The 27,420-nt window shown below is 45.7% G+C and overlaps 2 protein-coding genes across 2 annotated transcripts in view; both read left to right on the forward strand.

The window, feature by feature from the left end:
• LOC309564402 (uncharacterized protein) overlaps window positions 1-27,420 on the forward strand; it is an 880,901-nt gene that overhangs the window by 134,776 nt on the left and 718,705 nt on the right.
• Window positions 1-27,420, forward strand: part of LOC309563410 (uncharacterized protein) — a gene marked incomplete at its 3' end in the record, with an annotated part of 173,873 nt that overhangs the window by 13,453 nt on the left and 133,000 nt on the right. The window contains exons 3-7 of the mRNA XM_082267804.1: window positions 1,345-2,397; window positions 25,566-25,740; window positions 25,857-25,954; window positions 26,070-26,216; window positions 26,331-26,472. Of these exons, the coding sequence (XP_082123930.1) occupies window positions 1,345-2,397; window positions 25,566-25,740; window positions 25,857-25,954; window positions 26,070-26,216; window positions 26,331-26,472 (1,615 nt within the window). The remainder of the gene's footprint in view (window positions 1-1,344; window positions 2,398-25,565; window positions 25,741-25,856; window positions 25,955-26,069; window positions 26,217-26,330; window positions 26,473-27,420) is intronic.

Raw genomic sequence — 27,420 nt, forward strand, 5'->3', positions numbered from 1 at the left:
TGTTCCCAACAAATGAGGAGGAGATACTGTACACTATATGAAAGGTCCATCTCCATTCCTCAGTATAAGATCAGGAGGAGAAACTGAAAACCATAAGGAAAGGTCCATCTCCATTCCTCAATATAATGTCATGTTCCCAACAAATGAGGTGGCGATACTGTACACCATATAAAAGTTCCATCTCTGTTCCTCAAAATAACGCCATGTTCCCAATAAACGAGAAGGAGATACTGTACACCATATGAGAGGTCCATCTCCATTCCTCAATATATTGTCATGTTCCCGACAAATGAGGAGGAGATCCTGTACACCATATGAAAGGTCCATCTCTATTCCTCAGTATAACAATGTCATCAATGCACATTGTTTCTCAGTGTGCTCTAGTAAAGCCTCGTACACACGCAACGATTTTCGGCCGACCGATCGTCCAACTTTTGTCCAAGTTGTGTTTTGTTGGTTGGAATGTGCCTAGACTGCACACGAATTTTCTCGGCCAACAAAAATCAACTTCAGAAGTGATGTCATGTGTTGGTTTGTTTTCTTTGTGTTCTTTCTTCTCTGAGCATGCCCAGACTTGCTCATCAGATTTTTCCCTGTCGAAATCTGTACCGACTGCACGAAAATCGTCCGTTGTGTTGACGGCCAACAAAAATTTTATAGCCTGCACACCAGATTTTTTTCGGCCGAGTTGGTTGTCGGAAGCATCATACTAACAAGTCGAAAATTGGCAGATCGGACGTTGGCCGAAAATTCCCTGCCGATTTTCGACACGTGTGTACGGGGCATAAGTTTGGATGTCTTGTATATTTGTCCTGAGTTGTTAATATTTTCATGTATGACTGGTGAAGCCAGAAAGTGAAAAATATTTTTCTATTATTTGACTTTTGTTTTCTAACAGAAGAAGACCATGTTGGTTGTACCTCGGAGGGAGATCTCATTTCATCTCTAGATTGTAATGCAGAAAATGACATTGCACAATATTCTCCAGGAGGAAACCTTGTCTCTCAAAATATACACCACAGATCCTATTGTTTGGAGAAATTACGTGATCCCTCTATCCCTGAGGAATCTTCTGATCCATTACATACCGTTACGTCAGACCTCTTTATAAAATCTGACGGGGTACATTCATCAACCAATCTGTCCACTCCTAAGGAAACTTCTCAAAGTCATGAAGGAGTTCACATGGCTGACAGTCCTTTATCATGTTTTGGGTGCGGGAAATCTTTTAAGACCAATTCTGAACTTCATATACATCTCAGATCTCACACCAGTACGATCTTTTCATGTTCCGAGTGCGGGAAATCTTTCAAGGAGGAAAGCAAGCTTCTTGTGCACCAGAAGGTTCACACAAGTGAGCGCCCTTACTCATGTTCAGTCTGTGGGAAATGCTTTAAAGAGATAGGGGACCTTTTTATACACCAGAAAATTCACACAATTGAGCGTCCTTATTCATGTTTAGAGTGCGGGAAACGTTTTACTATGAAAAAAAAACTTCTTACACATCAGAGAATTCACACAGGCGAGAGCCTGTATCCATGCACAGAGTGTGAGAAATCTTTCACTCAGAAAGGAGAGCTTCTTAGACACCAGAGAATTCACACAGGGGAGCGTCCTTATTCATGCTCGGAGTGCGGGAAATGTTTCACTCAGAGGGCAGAGCTTTTTAGGCACCAGAGAATTCACACAGGTGAGCGTCCTTATTCGTGTTCAGAGTGCGGGAAACGCTTCATTCAGAAGGGACACCTTCATTCACATAAAAGAATTCACACGGGCGAGCGCCCATATTCCTGTTCAGATTGCGGGAAATTTTTCACTGTGAAAGGAAGCCTTCTCAGACACCAAAAAAATCACACAAGTGAGCGTCCTTGTTCAGGTTCAGAGATGGGGATGTGTGTCTCTGTTAAGGGAACGCTTCTTACACCCCAGGAAAGTTACACAAGCCTGCGTCCTTTTTCATGTCCAGAGTGCAGGAAATGTTTTACTAAAAAAGGAAACCTTCTTAGACACCAGATAACTCACACTGGTGAGCGTCCTTATCCATGTTCCGAGTGTGGGAAATGTTTCATTCAAAAAGAAAAACTTAGCATACACCAGCGAACCCACACTGGCGAGAGGCCTTTTTCATGTCCAGAGTGCGGGAAATGCTTCATTCATAAAGGAGATGTTCTTAGACACCAAAAAACTCACACTGCCAAACGTCCTTTTTCGTGTTCAGATTGCGGGAAGTGTTTCACCGAAAAAGGAAAACTACTTATGCATCAGCTAATTCACACAGGCGAGCATCCCTTGTCGTGTTTTGAGTGCGGGAAAAATTTTATTCAGAAAGAGGATTATTTTGAACATAAGAGAAGTCACACAGACGGGCATCCTTTTCATGCTGAGAGTGCGGGAAATGTTTCTTAAGTCAAGGAAACCTAATTTCTCTATTGTCCATGGGCAGACGCAGCCTCCATCTTCATTAGCTGAATGGGTTATGCTGCCCCCTTCAGGAGTAGTCTAGGCAGGAAAATTTTAATGTACACGCCCACGGGGGCCGTCCCCACAGGCATACCCCACACACCCTCTGCTCAGCAAACCAGTTTGTGTCTGCCAAGAGAAGGAGCCATGGGATCTCAATCTGGTTTTGTCTGTTCTTCAAAAGCCTCCTTTTGAGAATATTAGGGAGATTTCTCTGCTTTCCTTGTCGCAGAAGGTTGCCTTCCTAGTGGCTATCACTTCTGCCTGCAGAGTATCTGAGTTGGCGGCGTTGTCCTGTCGTTCACCTTATTTGGTGGTCCACAGGGATAAAGTGGTTCTCCGACCTAATCCCTCTTTTCTCCCTAAAGTGGTGTCGGATTTTCATCATAATGAAGACATCTTGGTGCCTTTCTTATGTCCTAAGTAGGGATGCACCGATCCAACTTTTTTGGTCTCGATCCCGATCTTTTGCTTTGTGAAATCGCCGATCCCGATTCCGATCCGGAAGTACTGTTTTGTGAGCTTAAAACCAAAATAATACTTCCGGATCGGTATCGGGATCGGCAGATACCTTATAAGAAAACTTACTAAACGGCAACTGTAGAATTAGATGAGTAAAAGCTTTTTTTTCTCCTATTGAAGTGATTGAGGGAGGGTCAGAAGCCTGGAGAGTAGCATTAACATGCAACATAGTAGCAACGCCCCGGATCGGCTAAATTTTACTGATCCCCGATCCAGCTATTTTGCCAGTATCGGGGCCGATATCCGATTGGTGCATCCCTAGTCCTAAGCCTGAGCATCCCAAAGAATTTGCTTTGCACTCTTTGGATGTGGTTCGGTTGATAAGGGTTTATCTGACAGTGACTGAGTCCTTTAGGAAATCGGGCTCTCTCTTTGTCCTTCTGGACAGCAAGGCCCGGAGTAAGGGAAGAAGAACCTAGACGGAGGGCCAACATGACAGGGTTAAAAGGGGGTTTGGAGTGGCAATTCAAGGAGGGTAAAAGGAAATAAGGGAAACTTACTGGATTGGTGGAGCGTAGGGAATAGGTGGGGCTTTAGGGCTCAAACAGTAGGAGGGTCCTGGAGAGGTCTTCAGTCACGAGAGAGACAGCATTGAAACAACTTATGCCCAGGTCTGCCTGCTGGGGGAAAGCAGGCTCCGGGCTTCTCCTGTAGCCCCTGTACGGCTACGCGTGCTGGCTGTTTGACTCTCTGGGGTCTAAGCAGCGCGGGGAGCCACATTGGGGATTTTTTAGTCCCTCACCTCGACACAGCGTGATCGGCTAGGGAGGAATAGTCTGCAGAGCCTGCAGGGGGGTGAGTCTTCTTTGTTCTCTCTAACCTCCCCCCCCCCCCCCTCCGCCCTCTGCATGGCGGGAACGGCAGGCGGACATTCGGCTGGGCCAGCGTGTGTGTGTTGTGGGGGCGGGAACTGGCCTGTGCCAGTGTCTCTACACATCCGGAGTGCAGCGGTGCGGCTCCTTAGGCTGCATAACACTAGCTGGGGACAGAGCCCAGGCTAGTCTCCGGGCACTCTGCGGAGGACTGAGCGTGGGGCGGCCGGTGATGATGTCGGGAAGGGGCAGGGCGAGGGCCCTGCGATGTCTCTGGCAGCAGATCCCTCGGTGGCTCCTGTGAGTGCAATGCGGATGGCGGACTGCATCATTACAATGGAAGGGGATCGGTGACTTTGGAGGCGAGGACCCGGCGCTGTCAGCTTGGATCTGCGGCTGGTGGGGCTTAGTGTCCTGGGCAGCCTTGTGTGTAGGTTTTCTCTTTTCTTTTCTTACTGGGGATTATTTCAGGTTACTGGGGCAGTGGGTGGTGGTTTTCTAGGACCTATGCATTGTGTGGGGGATCAGTGTTTTCTTTAGAGGGTCGTGGTAACAGCCCGCAGGGGACGCCCTCTCAGATAGGTCTGCAGACATTGCATTTATCGCTTGCATGGTTTTGGGCTATGCCCTGTCTCACGTGGGGTTTGTATTCCGGGTGGCGGGCTGCGGGGCATTTCTTGTCGGATCCGATTCCCACTATTAGTTTCGGTGACATGCATCATGGCGGCGCCTGGCGCTGTGTTGCTCGGGGCACAATTGGGCTGCACATTTGACCCGTTTTGCTGATTCGTGGGACATGCAGTGTTCGGGTGCTTCGGGGGGCCCTGTCTCAAGCGGGCGTTGGACATTGGAAGAGAAAGGGTGAGTACTTGGTATTTTTCCGTTGATTCTGCGGGAACAGTGCAACCAGAACTAGGGTATGTATGCCAAGCTCAAGGAAGACTACATGGGAAGGTAGATTTTAGTGTTACACGCAGTTGCCATCTTTACTAGGGCGTGGGGGTGATGAACACGGAACACCGTTCCACATGGTTTTACGCTTTTTTGGGCCCCCGCGCAGCGGCCCGCCGGGTTTAGGGGTCATCTACGGGGTCACAATGTGTCTGGGGATCCTTAGGCCAACAGGGAGGAGTGTGCAGCAGGTGCCGCGGATGATTCTTTTGCGATGCGGTGAACCGGATCACTGTGCAGGTCCGTTCGGTGGCCGGCGTTTGGGTTTAGGGTTCAGTCAGTTCGTGTGTCCTGCTTTTGTTCCTTTCCTGCAGGCTCTTGATGTTCTGCGGTTATGCCCGGGGGCCTTTTTTGATTTGGCCGAGCTGTCCACAGGACAGTCACTTGGGTCACATGGCCGGTCCAATTCGGACCCCTTGCTGGGACGGTTTCTAGGCCCCTCTTTTTGGGGTGTCGTCCTTAGTTGAGTACCTTAATGATTTAAAAAAAAAAAAAAACCATGGTCGTTTATCTTGCCCGTGTGCTGTATCGTTTCAACTCCCCCCCCCCCCCCCCCGGCAAGGTTCCGTGCGATGTTCGGTATATGTCGGACTCCATCCTATTACTTGCCGGTTCGACCGGGGAGTTCATCTTTGGTGGGCGTGATGGCTAGGTGCTTGCAGCCTGGCCTTGCCACGGCGGGGGTTTGCCTTCTTGTCCTTTTTTGCAATTTTTTAATTCCTTGCAGGGAGGGTTGCGCCCACTGCACCAGGGATTCTCTATGTATCCTTGGTGGGTCTTTTGCAGGTCTGGCTATGTTTTTGGGCACTGCCTTGCAGGTTCATGCGTGGGGGGGAGCATTGGTAGTGCCTTTGTTTTGTCTGGACTGGGGATCCTTCCCTGGTCCTAGTTTGGGGGTGGTGGCTTCTCCCACCTGTTCTGCGGGTGACCACTGTTTCATTCCTTAGTTTTCATTTGCCACTTTTTACTCTTTCTAGGCATTGTACTCAACCCGGGGCCATGGACGGCGGCCCTGCGGAGTATACACTCTTTGCCTTGCTAGGCTCTGCGGGGGACAATCATTAGAGCAGTGCCGTTGCTTACAGCGGTTTCCGTTCCGTTGGCCACACCAGAGTTTGCTGGTTCCATCCTGCATACCGCATTCATACAATGGTTGGGTCGGCATGATTAGGGGAGGCTTCCAGCGTTTTCATCTGGTATGGTTCGTGGGGAGCAGCGTGTCATGGTGGGCAACTATTGGGTGTTGGGACTCTTTCCCCGGGCCTCCATGAGGGGTGGGGGTTTCCTACCAGTTCCCAGGGAGGGTTTTTCTCCATTATGCTTGCTGCCGTTTTGGCGATTGTTTTGGTAATCCGCAGGCCTGTTTTAATTGGGTTACTGAGGTCGCTGTGGTTGCAAGTGCCAGAGTTTCGGCATCTTCTCCTCTATGGTTTCCCTCATTGTGCCGTATTGTTCTGTCTCGCTTGTATATCGATGCCTTTTCACGCCTCACCTACGCCTGGTGGTACTAGCTCTCAGGTGTGTGTCTTTCTCGGTTTCCGTGGGCCCAGGTTTGGGGGGTGGCATCGGGCAGTCAGGGTCCTTAGTGGGGACCGGGGGGGTATCTTGCTTGGACTGTCAGAGACGCTGGAGCTGATTTGTAATCGGTCGGCAGCATTTCTGGTCAGTTTCCCGGGTGGAGTGAGAGTGTTCATTGGGTTTCATGGGGTGGGGGTGGTGTTGTCCATGCGGACCAGGTCCTTCTCTACTCTTGCTAATTTTGGGCAGTCATGGTCCTGCTCGGGTCTGTGACTGCTGAGACAGCGTGGAGCTCTTGGCCCTGCGACTTATAAAGGGTTTACTCGGGGCGGGTGTTTTATTCCTGGCCTTCGCGGGGGCCATTTCTATTGTGAATGTCCTTTGTAGCGTGCATTGGAGGATGGCGGTTCAGCACCTTAGGTTGTGGTGTGGTTTCAGGCGGCTGGCATGTTGCATTGTTACCAGTGGTTAGTGCCCCTTAACGTGGCAGGCCAGTTTGCAGAACCCGGTAGCTCGCTCTGGTGCTTCGGCCTGGGGGCACACTGGGTTTACAAAGTGAACGCGGGTGGCGGGCATGTTTTGTGCGGATCTGGGTTCCGATGCCCATCCTGCGTTGGGGGTTACCTCTTTGTTTATGCGTACTTGAGTCCACCAATGACGGGAACACATCCATTCCAGGGTATCAACATGTCCTGTCCCTGGCGTTTGGGGTCTTTGGAGGCGGGCACAATCACAGGCCCTGTTTATCAGTTCATCGACCCCTCTAAGGGATGGCGTCCACTGTGGAATGCCAGTTAAGGGGGGTTACCAGGGGGTGTCGGGCTGTGGCGGCTGCACCCAATATCTCTAGGATATTTCAGGGTGGGGCAATTACAGCGGCTTTATTTACTTGTGGTCATAGAGGGCGGTCCGGGTATCGCTGGTCGTGTGTTGCCCCGATCTGTTTCGATTTTGGTAGGGGAGAGCCTTCTTTTCATTTTGGCACACCTAGTACTTTGGGTGCTTGGTTGTGATCCCTACCTCCCCCCCTTTTTTTTTGGTTTCGCTGTTTCAAGGGGCATTCCTTTGTTTTGGGGGGCTAGGTAGTGCCTGCGCGGCTGTGGGAAACAAAAACTTTGGGTTTTCGGCATTAGGAGGTGCTGTTGCTGGCGGGGTGCGCCTTAAGTCCGGTGGTACATTTCAAACTTGCGCTGCTCGGCAGTTGGGGTCATGGCAAGGGTTTCCAGGAACATGGTGTTGACCAAGCTCATGGTGGGGCCTCATCTCAGGCACAGAGTCCCATGGGTGGTCTGGTTCGGTCCAGACCTACCGGGTTGCATAGGTGCCAGGGGCCCATGGTCAGTGAGAATCGTCCCAGGGGCGGCGTTCTGCGTCTGGGGGAAAGAATCTACTTTAATGGTACCGCATACCCCGTAGTTGGGGGAGGTGGTCTCATTGAGGATCTGGCAAACCATTCTTTTATCTGGATTGGTCTTGACTGTTTTGGCCATTAGGTGATTTCAGGTTTTGTTTAATAACAGGCCGAACCGGCCGTTTTATCCTTTTGAGGGGGAATGTTCTCCACAAGGGAGTGCCGGGAGGGTTGTGCGGCCGTGTGGTGGGAAAGTTTTTCCTCAATTCCTGGGCCTCCTCGGAGCTACTGACAGGTTACCGGCACACGAGGGGGACGATGTTGGGGGTCTTTTCTCCATGTCGGAGCTGATGGGGGTCTTCCTATACGTTTTCTACTTCCTTGTTTCTCCTTCCCTGCTCCCTCTCTTTCATGGTCATAGACGGTAACACATACTCATTGGGCGTGACTCCATTAGTTGATAGTTACAAAGGGTGCGGGTGATATCTCTTCGGAGTCAGTTATCGTGGTGAGTGGGGGTGGTCTGGGGGTCAGACCCGGGAGTTGGAGTAGGACACCTGATGGTAATTATGTGGCGATGGTGTTCACCGGTTCACAAAGTGTATTGATGGGTAAAGGGCGAGCAGAGAGCCCTGCGGGTGTGGTGGTGCGCTCAAACACGAGGTGTCATGTTTGTGCGCCGGTGGCGGGGTACAAGGTCCTTGTATGTGCTTTATTTGATAAATAAAAATTGGTAGGGACCCGTCTTGGGTACGGCTCCCTGTGGTTTGTCTGGGTTGTACCTGCTAATAGTGGTGTGGTCTCCGAGTCGGTGTTTTGCGTCTGGAGGCCTACGTTTGGTTAAGCAGGTACGTGACCGTACGGCTCCCTGTGGTTTGTCTGGGTTGTACCTGCTAATAGTGGTGTTGTCTCCGAGTCGGTGTTTTGCGTCTGGAGGCCTAAGTTTGGTTAAGCAGGTACGTGAAGTAGTGGTGCCTACAAGGACCTTGGGGGCTCCAAATTTCAGAATGTACTTACTGTTGCTGGTATGATTTATATATGTTATTTATACAATTTGGTTTAATAAAAGGCTGCTTTGGCCATTAAACTCCAATTATGGTGTCTTAGTGTTTTACTTGGGTAAAGAAATAAGGTAGATTGTTGGTCAAGCAGTTCACAGAGACAAAATCATCTTTTATACCCTAGTCAAGCAAGGCCCGGAGTAAGGGAAGAAGAACCTAGACGGAGGGCCAACATGACAGGGTTAAAAGGGGGTTTGGAGTGGCAATTCAAGGAGGGTAAAAGGAAATAAGGGAAACTTACTGGATTGGTGGAGCGTAGGGAATAGGTGGGGCTTTGGGGCTCAAACAGTAGGAGGGTCCTGGAGAGGTCTTCAGTCACGAGAGAGACAGCATTGAAACAACTTCCCACCCTCCCTCCCCTTTTGTTTGGTGCTTAAGTTCTTGTGTGATTTTGGGCTGTTTTACGGGGTGGTATGTCAAAGGCAGCTGGCGGGGTACAAGGTCCTTGTATGTGCTTTATTTGATAAATAAAAATTGGTAGGGACCCGTCTTGGGTACGGCTCCCTGTGGTTTGTCTGGGTTGTACCTGCTAATAGTGGTGTGGTCTCCGAGTCGGTGTTTTGCGTCTGGAGGCCTACGTTTGGTTAAGCAGGTACGTGACCGTACGGCTCCCTGTGGTTTGTCTGGGTTGTACCTGCTAATAGTGGTGTGGTCTCCGAGTCGGTGTTTTGCGTCTGGAGGCCTACGTTTGGTTAAGCAGGTACGTGACCGTACGGCTCCCTGTGGTTTGTCTGGGTTGTACCTGCTAATAGTGGTGTTGTCTCCGAGTCGGTGTTTTGCGTCTGGAGGCCTAAGTTTGGTTAAGCAGGTACGTGAAGTAGTGGTGCCTACAAGGACCTTGGGGGCTCCAAATTTCAGAATGTACTTACTGTTGCTGGTATGATTTATATATGTTATTTATACAATTTGGTTTAATAAAAGGCTGCTTTGGCCATTAAACTCCAATTATGGTGTCCAGTGTTTTACTTGGGTAAAGAAATAAGGTAGATTGTTGGTCAAGCAGTTCACAGAGACAAAATCATCTTTTATACCCTAGTCAAGTCCTCGTAAAGGTTTGGCTGCGTCTGCTGCTAACATTTCAAGATGGATCAGGCAGACGCTTGTTCAGGCTTATTTACTCAAGGGTCAGGTTCCTCCTTTCCCTGTGAAGGTGCATTCTACTAGAGCGCTGAGTGCCTCTTGGGCTTTTCGCCATCAGGCCTCTGTTGTACAAGTTTGTAAGGCAGCGACTTGGTCGTCTGTGCACACCTAAACAACATTCTACAAGGTGGATTTGTTGGCATCTTCGGATGCCTCTTTTGGCCACAAGGTTTTGCAGGCTGCTGTTTTGTAAGAGAATGTTTTTTTTTGTTTCTCTTAGGGGTCTTTTAACTTGGGTGAGCTCCTGTTGTTTGGTTGAGCTTCATGTTATCCAGTGGGCTAAGTTAAGCCTTTGGAGTTTACGTTACTTTTTGGTTGGCGTCCTTCCCACCCCTCATACCTACACTGCTTTGGGACGTTCCATTCAGCAAATGAAGTAGAAGGCTGCATCTGTCAATGGACGATAGAGAAAACAAGATTTTTGTACAAACCTGATTCCAAAAAAGTTGGGACACTGTACAAATTGTGAATAAAAACAGAATGCAATGATGTGGAAGTTTCAAATTTCAATATTTTATTCAGAATACAACATAGATGACATATCAAATGTTTAAACTGAGAAAATGTATCATTTTAAGGGAAAAATAAGTTGATTTTAAATTTCATGACATCAACACATTTCAAAAAAGTTGGGACAAGGCCATGTTTACCACTGTGTGACCTCCCCTCTTCTTTTTATAACAGTCTGCAAACGTCTGGGGACTGAGAAGACAAGTTGGTCAAGTTTAGGAATAGGAATGTTGTCCCATTCTTGTCTAATACAGGCTTCTAGTTGCTCAACTGTCTTAGGTCTTCTTCGTCGCATCTTCCTCTTTATGATGCGCCAAATGTTTTCTATGGGTGAAAGATCTGGACTGCAGGCTGGCCATTTCAGTACCCGGATCCTTCTTCTACGCAGCCACGATGTTGTAATTGATGCAGTATGTGGTCTGGCATTGTCATGTTGGAAAATACAAGGTCTTCCCTGAAAGAGACGACGTCTGGATGGGGGCATATGTTGTCCTAGAACTTGGATATACCTTTCAGCATTGATGGTGCCTTTCCAGATGTGTAAGCTGCCCATGCCACACGCACTCATGCAACCCCATACCATCAGAGATGCAGGCTTCTGAACTGAGCGCTGATAACGTGGGGTTGTCCTTGTCCTCTTTAGTCCGGATGACACGGAGACCCAGTTTTCCAAAAAGAACTTCAAATTTTGATTCGTCTGACCACAGAATAGTTTTCCACTTTGCCACAGTCCATTTTAAATGAGCCTTGGCCCACAGAAAACGCCTGCGCTTCTAGATTATGTTTAGATTTGGCTTCTTTTTTGGCCTATAGAGTTTTAGCCGGCAACGGCAAATGGCACAGTGGATTGTGTTCACCAACAATGTTTTCTGGAAGTATTCCTGAGCCCATGTTGTGATTTCCAATACAGTAGCATTCCTGTATGTGATGCAATGCCGTCTAAGGGCCCGAAGATCACGGCCATCCAGTATGGTTTTCCGGCCTTGACCCTTACACACAGAGATTGTTCCAGATTCTCTGAATCTTTGGATGATATTATGCACTATAGATGATGATAACTTCAAACTCTTTGCAATTTTTCTCGGAGAAACTCCTTCTTGATATTGCTCCACTATTTTCGCCGCAGCATTGGGGGAATTGGTTATCCTCTGCCCATCTTGACTTCTGAGAGACACTCCCACTCTGAGAGGCTCTTTTTATACCCAATTATGTTGCCAATTGACCTAATAGGTTGCAAATTGGTCCTCCAGCTGCGCTTATATGTACATTTAACTTTTCCGGCCTCTTATTGCTTCCTGTCCCAACTTTTTTGGAATGTGTAGCTCTCATGAAATCCAAAACGAGCCAATATTTGGCATGACATTTCAAAATGTCTCACTTTCAACATTTGATATGTTATCTATATTATATTGTGAATAATATATAAGTTTATGAGATTTGTAAATTGGTCCATTCCTTTTTTACTCACAATTTGTACAGTGTCCCAACTTTTTTGGAATCGGGTTTGTAAGATCTTACCGTAAAATCTTTTTCTCTGAAGTCCATTGACAGACGCAGCACACGCCCCTCTGATATAGAGATGGTTGTTCTTCACTGCTTACAACTGAACTGGTTTGCTGAGCAGAGGGTGTGTGGGTTAGGCCTGTGGGGACGGCCCCGTGGGCTTGTATAGTTAAATTTTTCCTGCCTAGACTACTCCTGCAGGGGGCAGCATAACCCATTCAGCTAATGAAGATGGAGGCTGCGTCTGTTAATCTCACCGCTGGTCTGCATTGTCCATCTCACTGTCTGTCAATCTGACACCATTCTCCATTCCTGGAGACTATGAAACAAACATTTTTATCAGTAACACCCACAACTCTAGTCATTGGATCCTTCTTCTACTGATGATGTGGGCAGTCCGTCCATTGTGATTTGTTTAAAGCTGCGTTAGAAAAAGTAATCTAATAAATGGGGAATAGGATGATGTTCCCCTAACTAATCCTTATATATATTTCACAATGTATATATATGTCTAAATCCTACTGAATGCATGCATCACTGCAAAATTGCCCCCATTCAGAACTTATCTTACCCAGAAGACCCTTTTTGTTGGTTGCTCTTGATTCGTCATCCTCTCTGCTTTACTGAAGGAGTTGGCTTGTCACGGGTTCACCTAATGGATAACTATTAATAGATTTGAATGTGTTTTCCTTTGAAACCTGAATATATAAGACTTATTTTTTCCGATTTTGTAAAGTAAATGAATAAAAAAAAATGCTCAACAATGCATAGTTTTCTGTTTCGACTTCCTTCTTTATCAAAAACAGTCACTGTTTGAGAGTTTGGGCAGCAGTTGCCTGAATACAATACCTTGAATGGAAAGGAAGGAGCCCCCATTGTCCGAAATAATACCAACGTCTGTTCTAAGTGTGAGAGGGTGTAGATCAATATAACGCGTTTATGGGGAATCGCTTCCCCCTTCTTCAGGACCCCTGGTACGTGCTAACAGAGATGGATGGCCTCCCCTGTAGTACCAGAATTTTTTGTGATGGTAAATGCTGGCTACCACATGTACAAAATATCCTACATAAATCTGCCTATGCCACGGTGTCCATCCATCTTACATATAGTTACATAGTTAGTGAGTTTGAAAAAAGACATCAGTCCATCCAGTTCAACCTATGATGTGTGTGTGTGTGTGTGTGTGTGTGTTAACCGTACATTGTATACCCCTGTATGTTGTGGTCTTTAAGGTGCCCATCTAATAGTTTTTTGAAACTATCGATGCTCCCTGCTGATACGACTGTTTGCGGAAGAGAATTCCACATCCTTACCGCTCTTACAGCGAAGAACCCCCTACGTATTTTAAGGCTAAACCGCCTTTCCTCTAGTTTTAGTGAGTGGCCACATGTCTTATTGTATTCCCTTTCTCTGAATAGGTTTTTCCATATGCTAGGGTCGCCAGTACAGTATTTGTACATTGATATCATATCCCCCCTCAACCGTCTCTTCTCCAGAAAGAATAAGTTCAGTGCTTGTCGTCTTTCCTCATAGCTGATGTCCTCCATTCCCCTAATTATTTTTGTTGCCCTTCTCTGGACTCTCTCCAGTTCCAGCACATCCTTCCTGAGGACCGGTGCCCAGAACTGGACAGCATACTCCAGATGTGGCCGGACCAGAATCATGTAGAGCAGTGGTCCTCAACTCCGGTCCTCAGGGCCCACTAACAGGCCAGATTTTAAGTATTACCTTGGGGAGATGCAGACTAGAGTACTGCAATCACTGAGCAGCAAATTATATCACCTGGGATGTATTTCAGTTATCTTGCAAACCTGGCCTGTTAGTGGGCCCTGAGGACCAGGGTTGAGGACCACTGATGTAGAGAGTCTCATTTAGCACGTACCAGCAGTCCTGAAGAAAGGGGAGGCAATTCCCCCAAAACAAGTTGGCTTGATCTGTACGTTCTCACACTTTTATTAACATTTGTATTCTTCCATCTATTATTTCGGACACCAGGCACACCTTCCTTCTCATTCGAGCATTGTTTCTGCTGAAGAGACGACTCTGTCATACAAGTAACGTAGCAGCCCAAACCTCCAAAGAAAAATCAGCCCCACCACTTACACGCGAAACCACCTAATACTTATGAGCAGCTGTTTAGACCAGTCCAGCGTGGTTTCTAGCCCAAATTGAATATATTCGTCGGCAGTGGGAATTCCTTCATCCACTTGTGGAGCATAGATGAGGGAATCAAATTCATTTTTTCCCATTCGGCCCACGGGGCTGAACAAGAGAAATCAAGCCGTGGATGGCTAGGTTAACTGCTTCCATGAGGACAGACAAATATTACTTACACAGTCCTCAAATACCTGCTTTGTGCACTGGTCCAAATTATTTGGTAGAGGAGAGATTTATGTGTGGGATTGTTTTTCGGGGATTGGGTTCCAGTAAATGGAACTCTTAAGGAATCAGCATACCAAGACATATTGGACAATTTCATGCTCCCAACAGTTTGGGGATGGCCCCTTCCTGTTCCTACATGACTGCGCACCAGTGCACAAAGCAAGGTCCATAAAGACATGGATGAGTGAGTTTGGGGTGGAGGAAATGTTATGGCCTGCAAGAGTCGTGACCTCAACCTGATAGAACACCTTTGGGATGAATTGGGAGTGGAGACTGCGAGCCAGGCCTTTTCATCCAACATTTGTGCCTGACCTCACAAATGCGTTTCTGGAAGAATGGCAAAACATTCCCATAGACACACTCCTAAACCTTGCAGAGTAATTGAAGCTGTTAAAGCTGCAAAAGGTGGGCCAACTCAATATTGAACCCTACGGACGAAGACTGGGATGCCATTAGCCAAGTTCATGTGTGTGTAAAAGCAAGCGTCCCAATATTTTAACAATATAGTGTATCACAAAGAACATGAATTAATAGAGCTGTGTTTTCATTATGATCAGGGCTGCTGTTAAAAACCATGGGGCTCCATACAGCCAATGCATCAGTTATGAATGAACACAGTGTGTGAACAGTACCAATCACTCATTGTGTACATTCAGGAAAGGAAGGGGCTGGTAAATGTGACTTATTTACTGGACCCTTTCCCCATCCTCTATCTTGAAGGATCCTGTTGTGTGTTTGCAGCTGCTGGCAGGAAGGAAAGTAGGGAGGCCTGGCAGCACTGCAGGGGTAGGGAGGGCACACAGGGGGGCCTGGGCAGCAAGGGAGGGTAATCAGTGTGGCGGGGGAGGGGGGGGGGGAAATTACTGGAACTGTTCCTTTGTATGGCTCTCTCTGCAGAAGCTGAAAGCCAACGAGAGGGAAAGGAGAAGAAGCCAGCTTTCATCTGCTGCTGAGAGAGCCATACAGGGTATCAGTTTCAGTAATTGCCCCCTTGCCACCACACCGATCGCCTCCCTGCCCAAATCCAATTCACCCTGCTGCCTGGGCCCCCCTGCTGGCCCATGACCCATACAGAAAGACCGGTGATGCCCCCTTATCTACAGCCCTGATTATGATCATTATGAATTACAATGTATGAATATGACTTGCAGTCCTCAGACCAGGGGAGAGAGAGGTAGCTTTGATTAGGACTTGGTTCCCGAAGTCTAGGGCCCTAGCAGAAGAGAAGGATCAATGGGTAATTGTAAAATATTGCAGATATCTAAAAATATCTGTAGCGTCTTTTAGGCGTTTCGTTCAATAGCCAGGCTGACTTAAAGCAAAGTGTAAGTTTATTCAAACACACATAGCATCAACATAAATGCAATGTAAAAGTATGACAGTTCAATTCAGTGTAAATAGGATAAAAAGCTTTTGTTAGATGTTGCAGAAAACTCCAGTCCCGGTTACCAGAAGGGGCACTGACGATGTATGTCACTTTTACCCCGTCACAAGCAGCTACCTTAATGACAAGTCTGCCTGACCCAGAAAAACAGCCAATGCCTTCTACCGCAGGATAGTGTGGATACAACAAACTTGTTCAGCTGCCAGGAAAGACTTGAACAGCCAATGTCAAATTAAAACAGGATCTACACTTGACCACCACCCCTGCCTAGTACCAAGGAAAGGATCACCAGCTATAACTGTGGGAAACAAGGACACTTAGGCTCGGTTTCCACTAGTGCGACTTGCGGTGCGACTTGACACATGTCAAGTCGCACAGCAAGTCAAAACCCATTGTTTTCAATGGGGCACGTTTCCACTGCCGCGGCTTCAGTTGCCGCGACCTCAAAAGTAAATCGTGTACTACTTTTGAGCGCGACTTCCCTCTATATATGAGGGACAAGTCTAACTGAAGCCGCGGTTTACTTTTAGCACGACTTCGTAGCCGCACTAGTGGAAACCGAGGCTTAAGAAGAGAACGCAGAGCCCCAAGGAGTCCCAGACAAGACAAAGATCCCCGTGACGGACAACAACAACAACCACCACGCCCCAACTCCCACTAGGAAATGGGCAAATCCGTGTCACCCCTTATGACAGTGTGCTCAAATGGTACTAATATTAACAGTGTTTCTAAGCAACAATGAACAAATATTAACCAAAGTCCCAATAACCCCGGAGACAACATGCCGAGATCTGGCGAAAATATGGAGAGGCAATGAACGACCCCTGCCCTTTGATCACCTGATGTGTGATCACTTGCAGAAGTGGGGCTCACACAGAGTAGAGGTGAAGTTATTTCTGCTTCATGAGGAATTCCCAGCAGAGGGCAATGATCAGACGGCCCGTCAAGCCCCAAACCAGAGAAATGGTCTAATACTTTCCTTTCCACTGTTGATGTTTCCAGTGTCCCCTTACTGAGCCACTCCAACTGGGAACATACCCTAACTTGCTTGCCAGATTTGTGGTGTCTTCTACATGCCCCTTGAATCTGCTAGGAGCTGATGTGCTGTCCAGACTACAGGCCTCGATCATTTTCACGCCTGAACGAGGAGTGCAGCTACATACTCCTCTATCCTGAGAAGACTCATCTGCTTTGTTTTCTCTGCCTCTCGTGATGACACTTCATGAAGGGACAACTCCAGGTTCAATACAACAGGAAGTACTTGACAGGATCCCTGCGTGCTTATGGTCCATAGGACCCGAAGACATCAGTCACTTAAAAGTACCACCAGTCATGGTGCAACTGAAACCTGAGGCACTCCTGCCCAGTAAGAACAACTGGACAAATATGACATTCACACTCCTAAATCAAGATTTGACCTTTTGTCAGGCTCTCAGTTAACAAAGTTTAAAGAGAGTCTATGAAAAATAACATAAGTGCAAAATCTACATTTAAACCAAATTAATAAAATAATTCTACACACTGCCAGGATGTACCTTCCTGCATCCTATAGTCCTCTACAGTACCTTCCTGCTCCTCATAGACCTCTACACTACCTTCCTGTGTCTCGTAGACCTCTACAGTACCTTCCTGCGTCTCGTAGACCTCTACAGTACCTTCCTGCATCTCGTAGACCTCTACAGTACCTTCCTGCGCCTCGTAGACCTCTACAATGCCTTCCTGCATCTCGTAGACTTCTACAGTACCTTCCTGCATCTCGTAGACCTCTACAGTGCCTTCCTGCATCTCGTAGACCTCTACAGTAACTTCCTGTATCTCGTAGACCTCTACAGTACCTTCCTGTGTCTTGTAGACCTCTACAGTACCTTCCTGTGTCTTGTAGACCTCTACAGTACCTTCCTGCGTCTTGTAGACCTCTACAGTATTTTCCTGTGTCTCATAGACCTCTACAGTACCTTCCTGTGTCTTGTCCTCTACAGTACCTTCCTGCATCTTGTAGACCTCTACAGTACCTTCCTACATCTTGTAGTCCTCTACAGTACCTTCCTGTGTCTTGTAGACCTCTACAGTACCTTCCTGCATCTCATAGACCTCTACAGTACCTTCCTGCATCCGGTAGACCTCTACAGTACCTTCCTGCATCCCGTAGACCTATACAGTACCTTCCTTCGTCTTGTAGTCCTCTACAGTACCTTCCTGCATCTCATAGTCATCTACAGTACCTTCCTGCGTCTTGTAGTCCTCTACAGTACCTTCCTGCATCTCGTAGTCCTCTACAGTACCTTCCTGTGTCTTGAAGTCCTCTACAGTGGCTTATAAAACAGTCTCTAGGATTAGTGGAAAATGTACTGAATTTCAAAAATAGCTCTCCTTTTATCTGATACACTTTCCACTAATCCTAGAGATTTTATTCACAGCTGTAGAGGACTATAAGATGCCACCAAATGGGCCGCAGCTTTCATAATCTCCACTAGGTGGTGAACTCACAGAGTTCGAACCACAGAGTTCGAATGTACAGAGAAGAAGTGATGTCAGATACAGGGAGGAAGTGATGTCACTTATAAATAAGAAGTTCCAGGTGAAAGGTGAGCTGGAGGGAAGTAGAGAGGAGACATTGCTAGAATTGGCACCAGAGGAGGTAATAAGATATTATTTTATATTTACATATAGTAATCCCCCTGTTACATTGGGGAAAATTATGATTTGATTCCCTGCCGATTTTGTAGGTTTGCCCACTTACAAAGAAATGAAGGGTCTTCAATTTTTTATCATAGATGTATTTTAAACGACAGAAACAGGATATCTACCTTTCATCTTCGTTTGAAGCTACTAGATATCAACCACAAATCCAGAGAAAAAACACATGATACAAAATTGAGTTGCAGTTCAGTGAGTAAAATAAGTATTTAATCCCCAAGCAAAACCTGACCTAGTACTTGGTGGAGAAACCCTTGTTGGCAAGCACAGAGGTAAGACGTTTCTTGTAGTTGGTGACCAGGTTCGCACACATCTCAGGAGGGATTTTGGTCCACTCTTCTTTACAGATTTTCTCAAAATCTTTAAGGTTTCTTGGCTGTCGCTTGGCAACTCGAAGTTTTAGCTCCCTCCATAAATTTTCTATAGGATTAAGGTCTGGAGTAAGGCCACTCATCTTAATGTGCTTTTTATTCAACCACTCCTTTGTTGCCTTGGTGGTGTTTTGGGTCATTGTCATGCTAGAAGACCCATCCATGACCCATCTTCAGTGATCTGAGGGAAGAAGGTTCTCATTCAAGATTTTGCAATACATGGCCCCGTCCATTGGCCCCTCAATGCAGCAGAGTCGACCAGTACCTTTTAGCAGAGAAACAGCCTCAAAGCATCATATTTCCACCTCTGTGCTTGAAGGTGTTCTTAGGGTCATAGTCAGCATTTTTCTTCCCCCAAACACGGGGAGATGAGTGAATACCAAAGAGCTAAATTTTGGTCTTATCTGACCACAGCACTTTCTCCCAATCCTTCCCTGAATCATTTAGATGTTTGTTGGCAAACTTCAGACGGACTTGTACATGTGCCTTCTTGAGGGACCTTGCGGGCGCTGCAGGATTTCAATCCATGGTGGTGTATTGTGTTACCAATGGTTTCTTTGGTGACTGTGGTTGCAGCTGCCTTGAGATCATTTACAAGCTCCTCCTGTGAAGTTCTGGGATAATCTCTCACATTTCTCATGATCATCCTTACCCCATGAGGCGAAATCTTGCAGGAAGCTCCAGACTGAGGGCAGTTGATGGTTTTTTTGTGTCTCTTCCATTTGCGAATAATCGGGTCAACAGTTGTCTCCTTCACACCAAGATTCCCACTGATGGTCTTGTAGCCCATTCCAGCTTTGTGCAGGTCTATGACCTTGTCCTGACATCCTTTGACAGCTCTTTGGTCTTTTCTATGATGGTGAGGTTTGAACGGAAGAAAAAGATTCTGTGGACAGGTGTTTTTTTTTATACATTTAACAAATTATTGTTAGGAGCACCTTTTTTTTTTTTCTTTCCAATAATTTTTATTAAGTTTTCAGAACAAAGGAAACAATTAACAGCATAATCAAACAAGTGAAATTCCAGGGAAAATAAACAACTAAAAAAAAAATAAGATAAGCTACAATAAGTCAGTGGAACAGTAAATGCACGGGAGACAGTCCAGATCATAGAAATCTAGTTCATGCACCAATCCATCGACCTGAATTCGGAATAACCAAAATAGACAGGGAAACAAGAGACAAAGAAAGGAAAGAACGAGAAGAGAGAAGTGGGAAGGGGAGGGGGAGAAACAGAACCAGTTGGATGTGCTGTCTAAGCTGAGGGGGCTCATTGGGCTGAATTTACAAAGAGGCCGATAGGTATTGGATCCAGGGTTCCCAGACTCTATCAAACTGAGGGCGCTTATCTAGAAGAGTGGTCGAGAGGCGCTCATTGAGCATTATCCAGATCAATTTGTGTTTTACAAGATCAAACGGGATAGTAGGAGACCGCCATGATCTGGCAATTGCCAGTCTGGCGGCCGTGAAGATGAACACCCCCAATTTCCTGGCTCTACGGGCACTGGTACTGGAGAATGTCCCAGCAATGCTTGTTCAGGGGACTTGGTAAGGTTTACCTGAGTTAAGGAATATATAAAATTATACAGCCTGATCCAAAACCTCTTTACCTTGGGGCAGGTCCACCATGTGTGTAGGACCGTACCCCTCTAGGCAACAGCCACGAAAACAGGTTGCTGGAGCCCCCTGAGCAAATGCAGCTATATGTGTCGGCACCATATACCGTTGCATTAAAACCTTGAAATTAGCCTCAATTAATGAGGTGTTGACATATGACCTAGAGGCATTTTGGGCTATCTGGAACCAATCCTCCAGGTCATAAGGGGAACAAAGATCCTGTTCCCATTTTTGCATATAAGACAGTTTAGTAGTAGATGCGGTAAGTATGCCATATATTTTTGAGATATGACCCGTATGTTTATCATAGGACCGACACAAATATTCCATCGGGGTGGAGGTAGTGAGGTCAGAGATGGAGTGTAGCAAACGAAGATAGTGAGGAAGCTGTACATAACGGTAAAATTCTGAATAAGGAAGCTGAAGTTTCTCCTGTAGGTAGGCCCTCGGTAAAATATGATTGCAGCAGTCAGCAATACGAATAAGACCCTTGTTAGTCCACCAGGCAAAGGCCTGAGGCTGTAGACCAGGGGTGAAATCAGGGTTCCCCGCTATCGGAGCCAGGGGGGCGTGAGGGGATCGGAATCCATGTGTCTTTAATAACCTGTCCCAGAGGTTCAGGGAGAAAGATATTGTCGGACACAACATAGGAGGCCTGTCTTTCTGCTTCAGCCACATAAGGTGGCTGATAGGCTTGGACGGGTGGTGGGCGGATTCTATGTGCATTCCAACTAGACCAGTTTGAAGAATGAAATCGAATCAATTGAGACAATTGCGCTGCATAAAAATATTTAACCAAATCAGGCGCTCCCAGTCCACCCCTATTCCTGGGCGTGAACAACGTTCCCCTATTCACCCGTGGTCTCCTGCGGCCCCACACAAAACGTAACATTAAGGCTTGAAATGCTCGTAATTTAGGTATCCGGACCGCTATCGGCAGGGTCCGAAATAAATAGAGTAATCTCGGTAATAAATTCATTTTTAGCATGTACAGTTTGCCAAACCACGAAGGGGTTTTTTTTTTCCCAGCGTTTGAGATCCTGAAGCAATATGTTGAACAGGGGGGGATAATTGGCCTGATATAGAGTATTTACAGTGGGCGTCAAACTGATTCCCAAGTAAGGAAGGGCCATTTGCCATTTGCCATTTGAAGGGGAAATTGCTCCGCAATTGATTTAAAGTGGACTCATCTAAGTTCAAGTTGAGCACTTCTGATTTAGTATGGTTTACCGAGAGACCCGATATACAGTAAGGCTAAATTGTTGTAGAGTACGGTAAAGACACGGTAGAGAAGTGGTGGGAGAGGATAGCAGCAATAATATGTCATCAGCAAACAGAGCACATTTATGTTCCACCCCCCCCCCCCCACATGGTATGCCCTTAACATCTGATTGCAGTCTAAGTTTGATAGCCAGGGGCTCAAGGGCCAATATGAAAAGCAAGGGAGAAAGGGGACATCCCTGTCTCGTGCCCTGCCTAATGTCCAGCCTGGATGACTTGTGCCCCCTAACAACCATCCTAGCTGAAGGTGTCGAATAGAGGACCCTCAGAACCGTCAGAAAGTGCGACCCAAAGCCCCATTTCTGTAAAATAAAAAACATATAGTCCCATGAAAGCGAATGGAAGGCCTTGCAAAGGTCCAGAGATAACAACATACCCCCATCCCAGTTGGAATGAACTGCAGCTATGCTATCTATCAAGCGTCGGGTTTGATCAGGGGCCTGTCGCCTGGGTACAAAGCCCATCTGATCCGGGTGAATATACCGGACCAGGAAGGTATGCAATCTGTTGGCTAAGATTTTGGTCATCAGTTTAAGGTCCACATTTATAAGGGAGATCGGGCGATTATTGGAGCAATCACTATGGTCCCTACCCAGTTTGGGAATAACATTAATAAAAGCGTCATTGTCGCCAGGCGACAATGACCCTCCCGTAGATCATTAAGGAAGGAACATAGATGAGGGGCTAGTAAGTAAGCATATTTTTTATAATAATGACCCGAAAATCCGTCCGGGCCTGGGGCCTTGGAAGGATTCAGCGATTTTATAGCCAGGGACACCCCCCTTCCTTGAATGGTGCATCTAGTAGCTCTTGTAATAGAAATATTGAATTCTAATATTCTTAAGCTGAAATGAACACTATATATTGAACTTTTTTTGTGACTCCAAAGCATCAGAACAGTCTGGAGGCAATCACTTGAAAGGAGCTGCGGGGGAAGTGAGGGTGAACCAAAAACCTAATTAACATTCTTTAAGCTGACCATTTGGTAATAGACTGTACTGGGGAGGGGGTTGAGAACAGGAAGTATGTGACCATAAATGGTAAAGTACTTTTTATGCTCAAAGGGAGGGGGTCTTCATCTGAGGGGGTAGATATGTGTCAATAAAAAAGGCCAGCCAAAAAAGCTTACTTCCTCTTGCATTGAATGCTGACTAGACACAATGGTAACGTAGAAATTCTCTGTGTGTAAGGTAAAAATCCTTTGTTTTGTGTATCCCTATTGCTTTGTTGTGTAACTTTATTTCCATGGGCAACACTGTGTTTGTAACATCACTGTTTTTAAGATTTTATCATCTATGTCATAATTGATTAATCTAAAGTTTATTTTCTGTAAAATAAATTAGATCTTTATTTTTTAGCAGTTATCATTCATTATTGATTCTAATAGTAATAGCCTCAACAGCATTGGCTAGATTCTTTTATAGACAAAAAGGTTATAATCACTTATTAGATTTATTATTAAGTGGATAAGTGAGGTCAATAGAAAAATTTCCATAACACTGTGCATGATGCCTATAGATTTGAGGGAGTAGGACATCACTAAGGAAGGCCTCAACCTTGGAAGTATTGAGTGATTGTGGGGACGCATAAAGTTTAGAATAGAACGCGTAAAATGTTTGCACTATCAAGTCAGGATTTTGGGACAGTTTGCCCGTATGAAGACATAAGCGGGGAGTGCAGGATTATAAGGGCGGGGGTTCAGTTTCCGTGCTAAAAGAGTGGAAGGTTTGTCTCCCAGTGTGTAAAACCGATGGCGCGACCATTGAATATATTTTTCTGCTTTGGTAGTAAGGGAGAGGTTGAGGGCCACCCGTGCAGCATCAATTTTGTGTCTAATGTCTCTAAGAGGGTTCTGTTTATGTTCCAAATGAAGCAGTCTCAGAGCCTCTTCCTGTTCCCTAATCGTCTGCATATGAATACGTTTAGATCTGGCTGCCACTTGGATCAATTTGCCCCTAATCGTTGCCTTGTGGGCCGCCCAGTTTATACTCGGATTCGTGTCCTCGGGGACATTATCCCCAAAGTATTGACAGATAGCCGTCTCTACCTCAGCAAATATTGTGGGGTCATTCAACAGGGAGGCGTTAAGACGCCACGTGAACTCTCCCGGTCGGATGCCCCGCATCCGAAGCGACACCTGTACCAGAGAATGATCAGACCAAGACACCTCCAATATCTGTGAATTAATGACCGCCGAAAGCTGTGACGAAAACGTAAAAATATGATCAATACAGGAATATGTTTTGTGAACTGAGGAATAATGGGTGAAATCTCTTACGGTGGGGTGGAAGTCCCTTCAAACATCAATAAGGTCATTGGCGTGCAATAGACGGGCCAATTTACAGCCCTGTTTAGGAATGTGTTTGACCACCGGTTTGAGAGGGTGGTCTGGAAGCTGGCATACTTGCGGTTTCGAGGGTGGCTGCCGAGATGTGGATGCCTCCGGGGAAGAAGCTGCACTCTGTGACAAGGCCGTGGCGTAGCTTCGGCCTTTCTGATCTGACGCCATTTTAAGAGGTGCGGCCTGATGCAGGGGCTGAGCCTGTTTGCCTGTGTATACTCGATCTGGGGGAGTTCCTTTTGATCGGTCCCGGTGCTCTCCACTGCATACTGTCGGCTCCCGCCGAAGGAGCCGGGTTCCGCTGCTGCAATCGCTGATGTTATGTTGGGGAAAGCCGGCGGCGGTCGGAGCTCCGTCAGAACATGTCGGCTCCGGGCACCACGTGCATGCGCACATAGGAGCTCCTTTTTGAATTGACAGGACTAATCTGTGTACCACATGAGCTCATACTGTAACCAGTCTGCGGGAGCCACAATTATTGTTGGTTGGTAGGGGATCAAATACTTATTTTACTCATTGAACTGCAAATCAATTTATAAATTTCTATCATGTGTTTTCTCTGGATTTTTAGTTGATATTCTGTCTCCATCCTTCAAAATACACCTATGTTAAAAATTTTAGACCGCTCATTTCTTTGTAAGTGGGCAAACTTACAAACTCTGCAGGGGATGAAATAATTATTTTCCCCACTATATGTCCGTCCTCTTCCTCCATAGTCACTGTGATGTCTCTTTTGGTTTATGGATCAGATATATCCTAAATATAGAACCATTTATCTAACTGTCCATCCAGAGCCTCTGGTTTATAGACCAGATACATACTAAATATAGAACCATTTATCCAACTGTCCATCCAGAGCCTCTGGTTTATAGACCGGATACATCCTAAATATAGAAACATTTATCCAACTGTCCATCCAGAGCCTCTGGTTTATAGACCAGATACATCCTGAATATAGAACCATTTATCCAACTGTCCATCCAGAGCCTCTGGTTTATAGACTGGATACATCCTAAATATAGAACCATTCATCCAACTGTCCATCCAGAGCCTCTGGTTTATAGACCGGATACATCCTAAATATAGAACCATTTATCCAACTGTCCATCCAGAGCCTCTGGTTTATAGACCGGATGCATCCTAAATATGGAGCCATTTATTCATCCTCCATAAAGCTGTCTCGGGGTTGTTGGCTCTCATCAATGTGAGATAATGGACATCATGTCTTCTCAGGATCAGAATATGAGGAGAATACGATTGAACTACAGTACAAGTTTGAATCAAGGCAGCAGAAGGAATGAACATCCCTACAGTAAATAGAATAAGTGATAAAGCTCCTGATTTTTGTGATTTGATGGAAGTGATGCTTCAGTTCTCTACCTTACAGTATGTTAATGGAGGATTGCTGGCTGCCTTTGGCTACTTACCATAAGGAGCATTCTAGGAGGAAACATTCCTGTTTGCCCCCTGTATCAAAAAGACAGACATAAAAGAACAGGTGAAGAGCATTATGGGAGGCCAGAAGTGACAAATACATTCTTTTTTTTTTTTCTACATAGAATCATAAAAGTAGTGAGAAAAATTATAGTGAGACATTAACACCCAGCATCTGCCCTCAAGGGACAGCACCCTTCCCAGTGCCTCCACCTCACTGCCTGACAACAGAGGTTAACTGTGCCTAGAAGATACTTGGTGACTGTATCATTGTGTGTGTCAGGTCCTATAAGGTGTCAGGATGTCACTGTCTATTTCTCCATGGAGGAGTGGGAGTATTTAGAAGGACACAAGGATCTCTACAAGGACGTCATGATGGAGAATCAGCCGCCCCTCACATCACCGGGTAAGAGGAGACTTTATTGTAAAGGAGAGAGCAGTACGGAGGATCCACCTAGATCCCCCATCATCTGATAAACACATAGAAACAATGTATTCAGTCAGTGTGTGTGTTTCCTACAGATGCATCCAGTAATGGGAACCCAGCAGAGAGATGTCCCCGTCCTCTGTATTCCCGGGATTCCACACAGGAAGATCACACCATCCCTCACCATCATCAGGTAGATGAGACTGAGCATGTAGATCCAAAAATATTTTCTAAAACTTGAGAGGACATTCTTCTATGTATCTTCTTGTACCATTTTATAAATGCATTCTATCATCTTTGGGGTTTAGGGTGAAAATTTGAAAGACATCAAAGTTGAGATTAAAGAGGAAAAAGAAGAGACATTGGTGAGTGGAGCTCCCCCAGAGAGATGTCCCCGACCTCTGTATTCCCAGGATTCCACGCAGGAAGATCACACCATCCCTCACCATCATCAGGTAGATGGGACTGAGCATGTAGACCTAAAATGTATTCTAAACAATTAAATGACATTCTTCTATATAAGCTCTTGTTTCCTTTTTCAAATGTATTCTATCATCTTTGGGGTTTAGGATGAAGAACTGAAAGACATCAAAGTCGAGGATAAAGAGGAAGAAGAAGAGACGTTGGTGAGTGGAGATCAGCAGTCTATGGAGGAGGGGGAGATGATTATGAAAAGTAAACAGGAGGAATCTTCTCTGCACTTAGACCCAAGTAAGTAACAAACTATAAATGAATAAATAGTTCACATTTTAATTTTACCTCTATGGGTATAAAGTATTAACAATGTTACATCAGTTACGATAAAGCATAGGTCTATCAAATTCATCCAAAACAAAATAAATAATTTAAAGCGGTAGTCGATCCAGAGGAAAGCCAAATACCCATATAAAGTTCCGCCTAATATTCTTCAGGTTAAAGGAATTCTTAAAATCCCAAAAGGCAATTGAATAGCTCCCCAGATTAACATTCTACAATGTTTTTTTCCTACAGATATTAGTACCTGTTTTTAGTTTTTGTAATAAGAAACACATCGAGTTATTTTTTTAGCAATATACTGAGATATCTAGGACCAGGCTATAACACATCCACACAGCTCTCTAAATAAGGCATCCCTTCCATATACAAAGGCTAAACCTAACTACTTGCAATTCATGTTGCATTTGTTCAGGTGGGGACATCTGTGCTGGAAAGACTAAGAAACTTTAACTTTTGACAATAAGCACATCATCGATATATCTATAATTACAGTAACTGGCCAGATGGAAGTTTAGTAGAATTGGTATTATAACATTATGTTAATATAATGTCATGTTCCCAACAAATGAGATTGAAATTTTGTACACCATATGAAAGGTCCATCTCCATTCCTCAATATAATGTCATGTTCCCAATAAATGAGGAGGAGATACTTACTGTACAGTATACGAAGGGTCCATCTCCATTCCTCAATATAACGTCATGTTCCTAACAAATGAGGAGGAGATACTGTACACCATATGAAAAGGTCCATCTACGTCCCTCAATATAACGTCATGTTTCTAACAAATGAGGAGGAGATACTGTACACCATATGAAAGGTCCATCTCCATTCCTCAGTATAATGTCATGTTCCCAACAAATGAGGAGATACTGTACACCATATGAAAGGGCCATGTCCAT

Source organism: Pelophylax lessonae, assembly GCF_965119305.1.
Source record: "Pelophylax lessonae genome assembly, chromosome: 9".
NCBI classification, from domain to species: domain Eukaryota; kingdom Metazoa; phylum Chordata; class Amphibia; order Anura; family Ranidae; genus Pelophylax; species Pelophylax lessonae.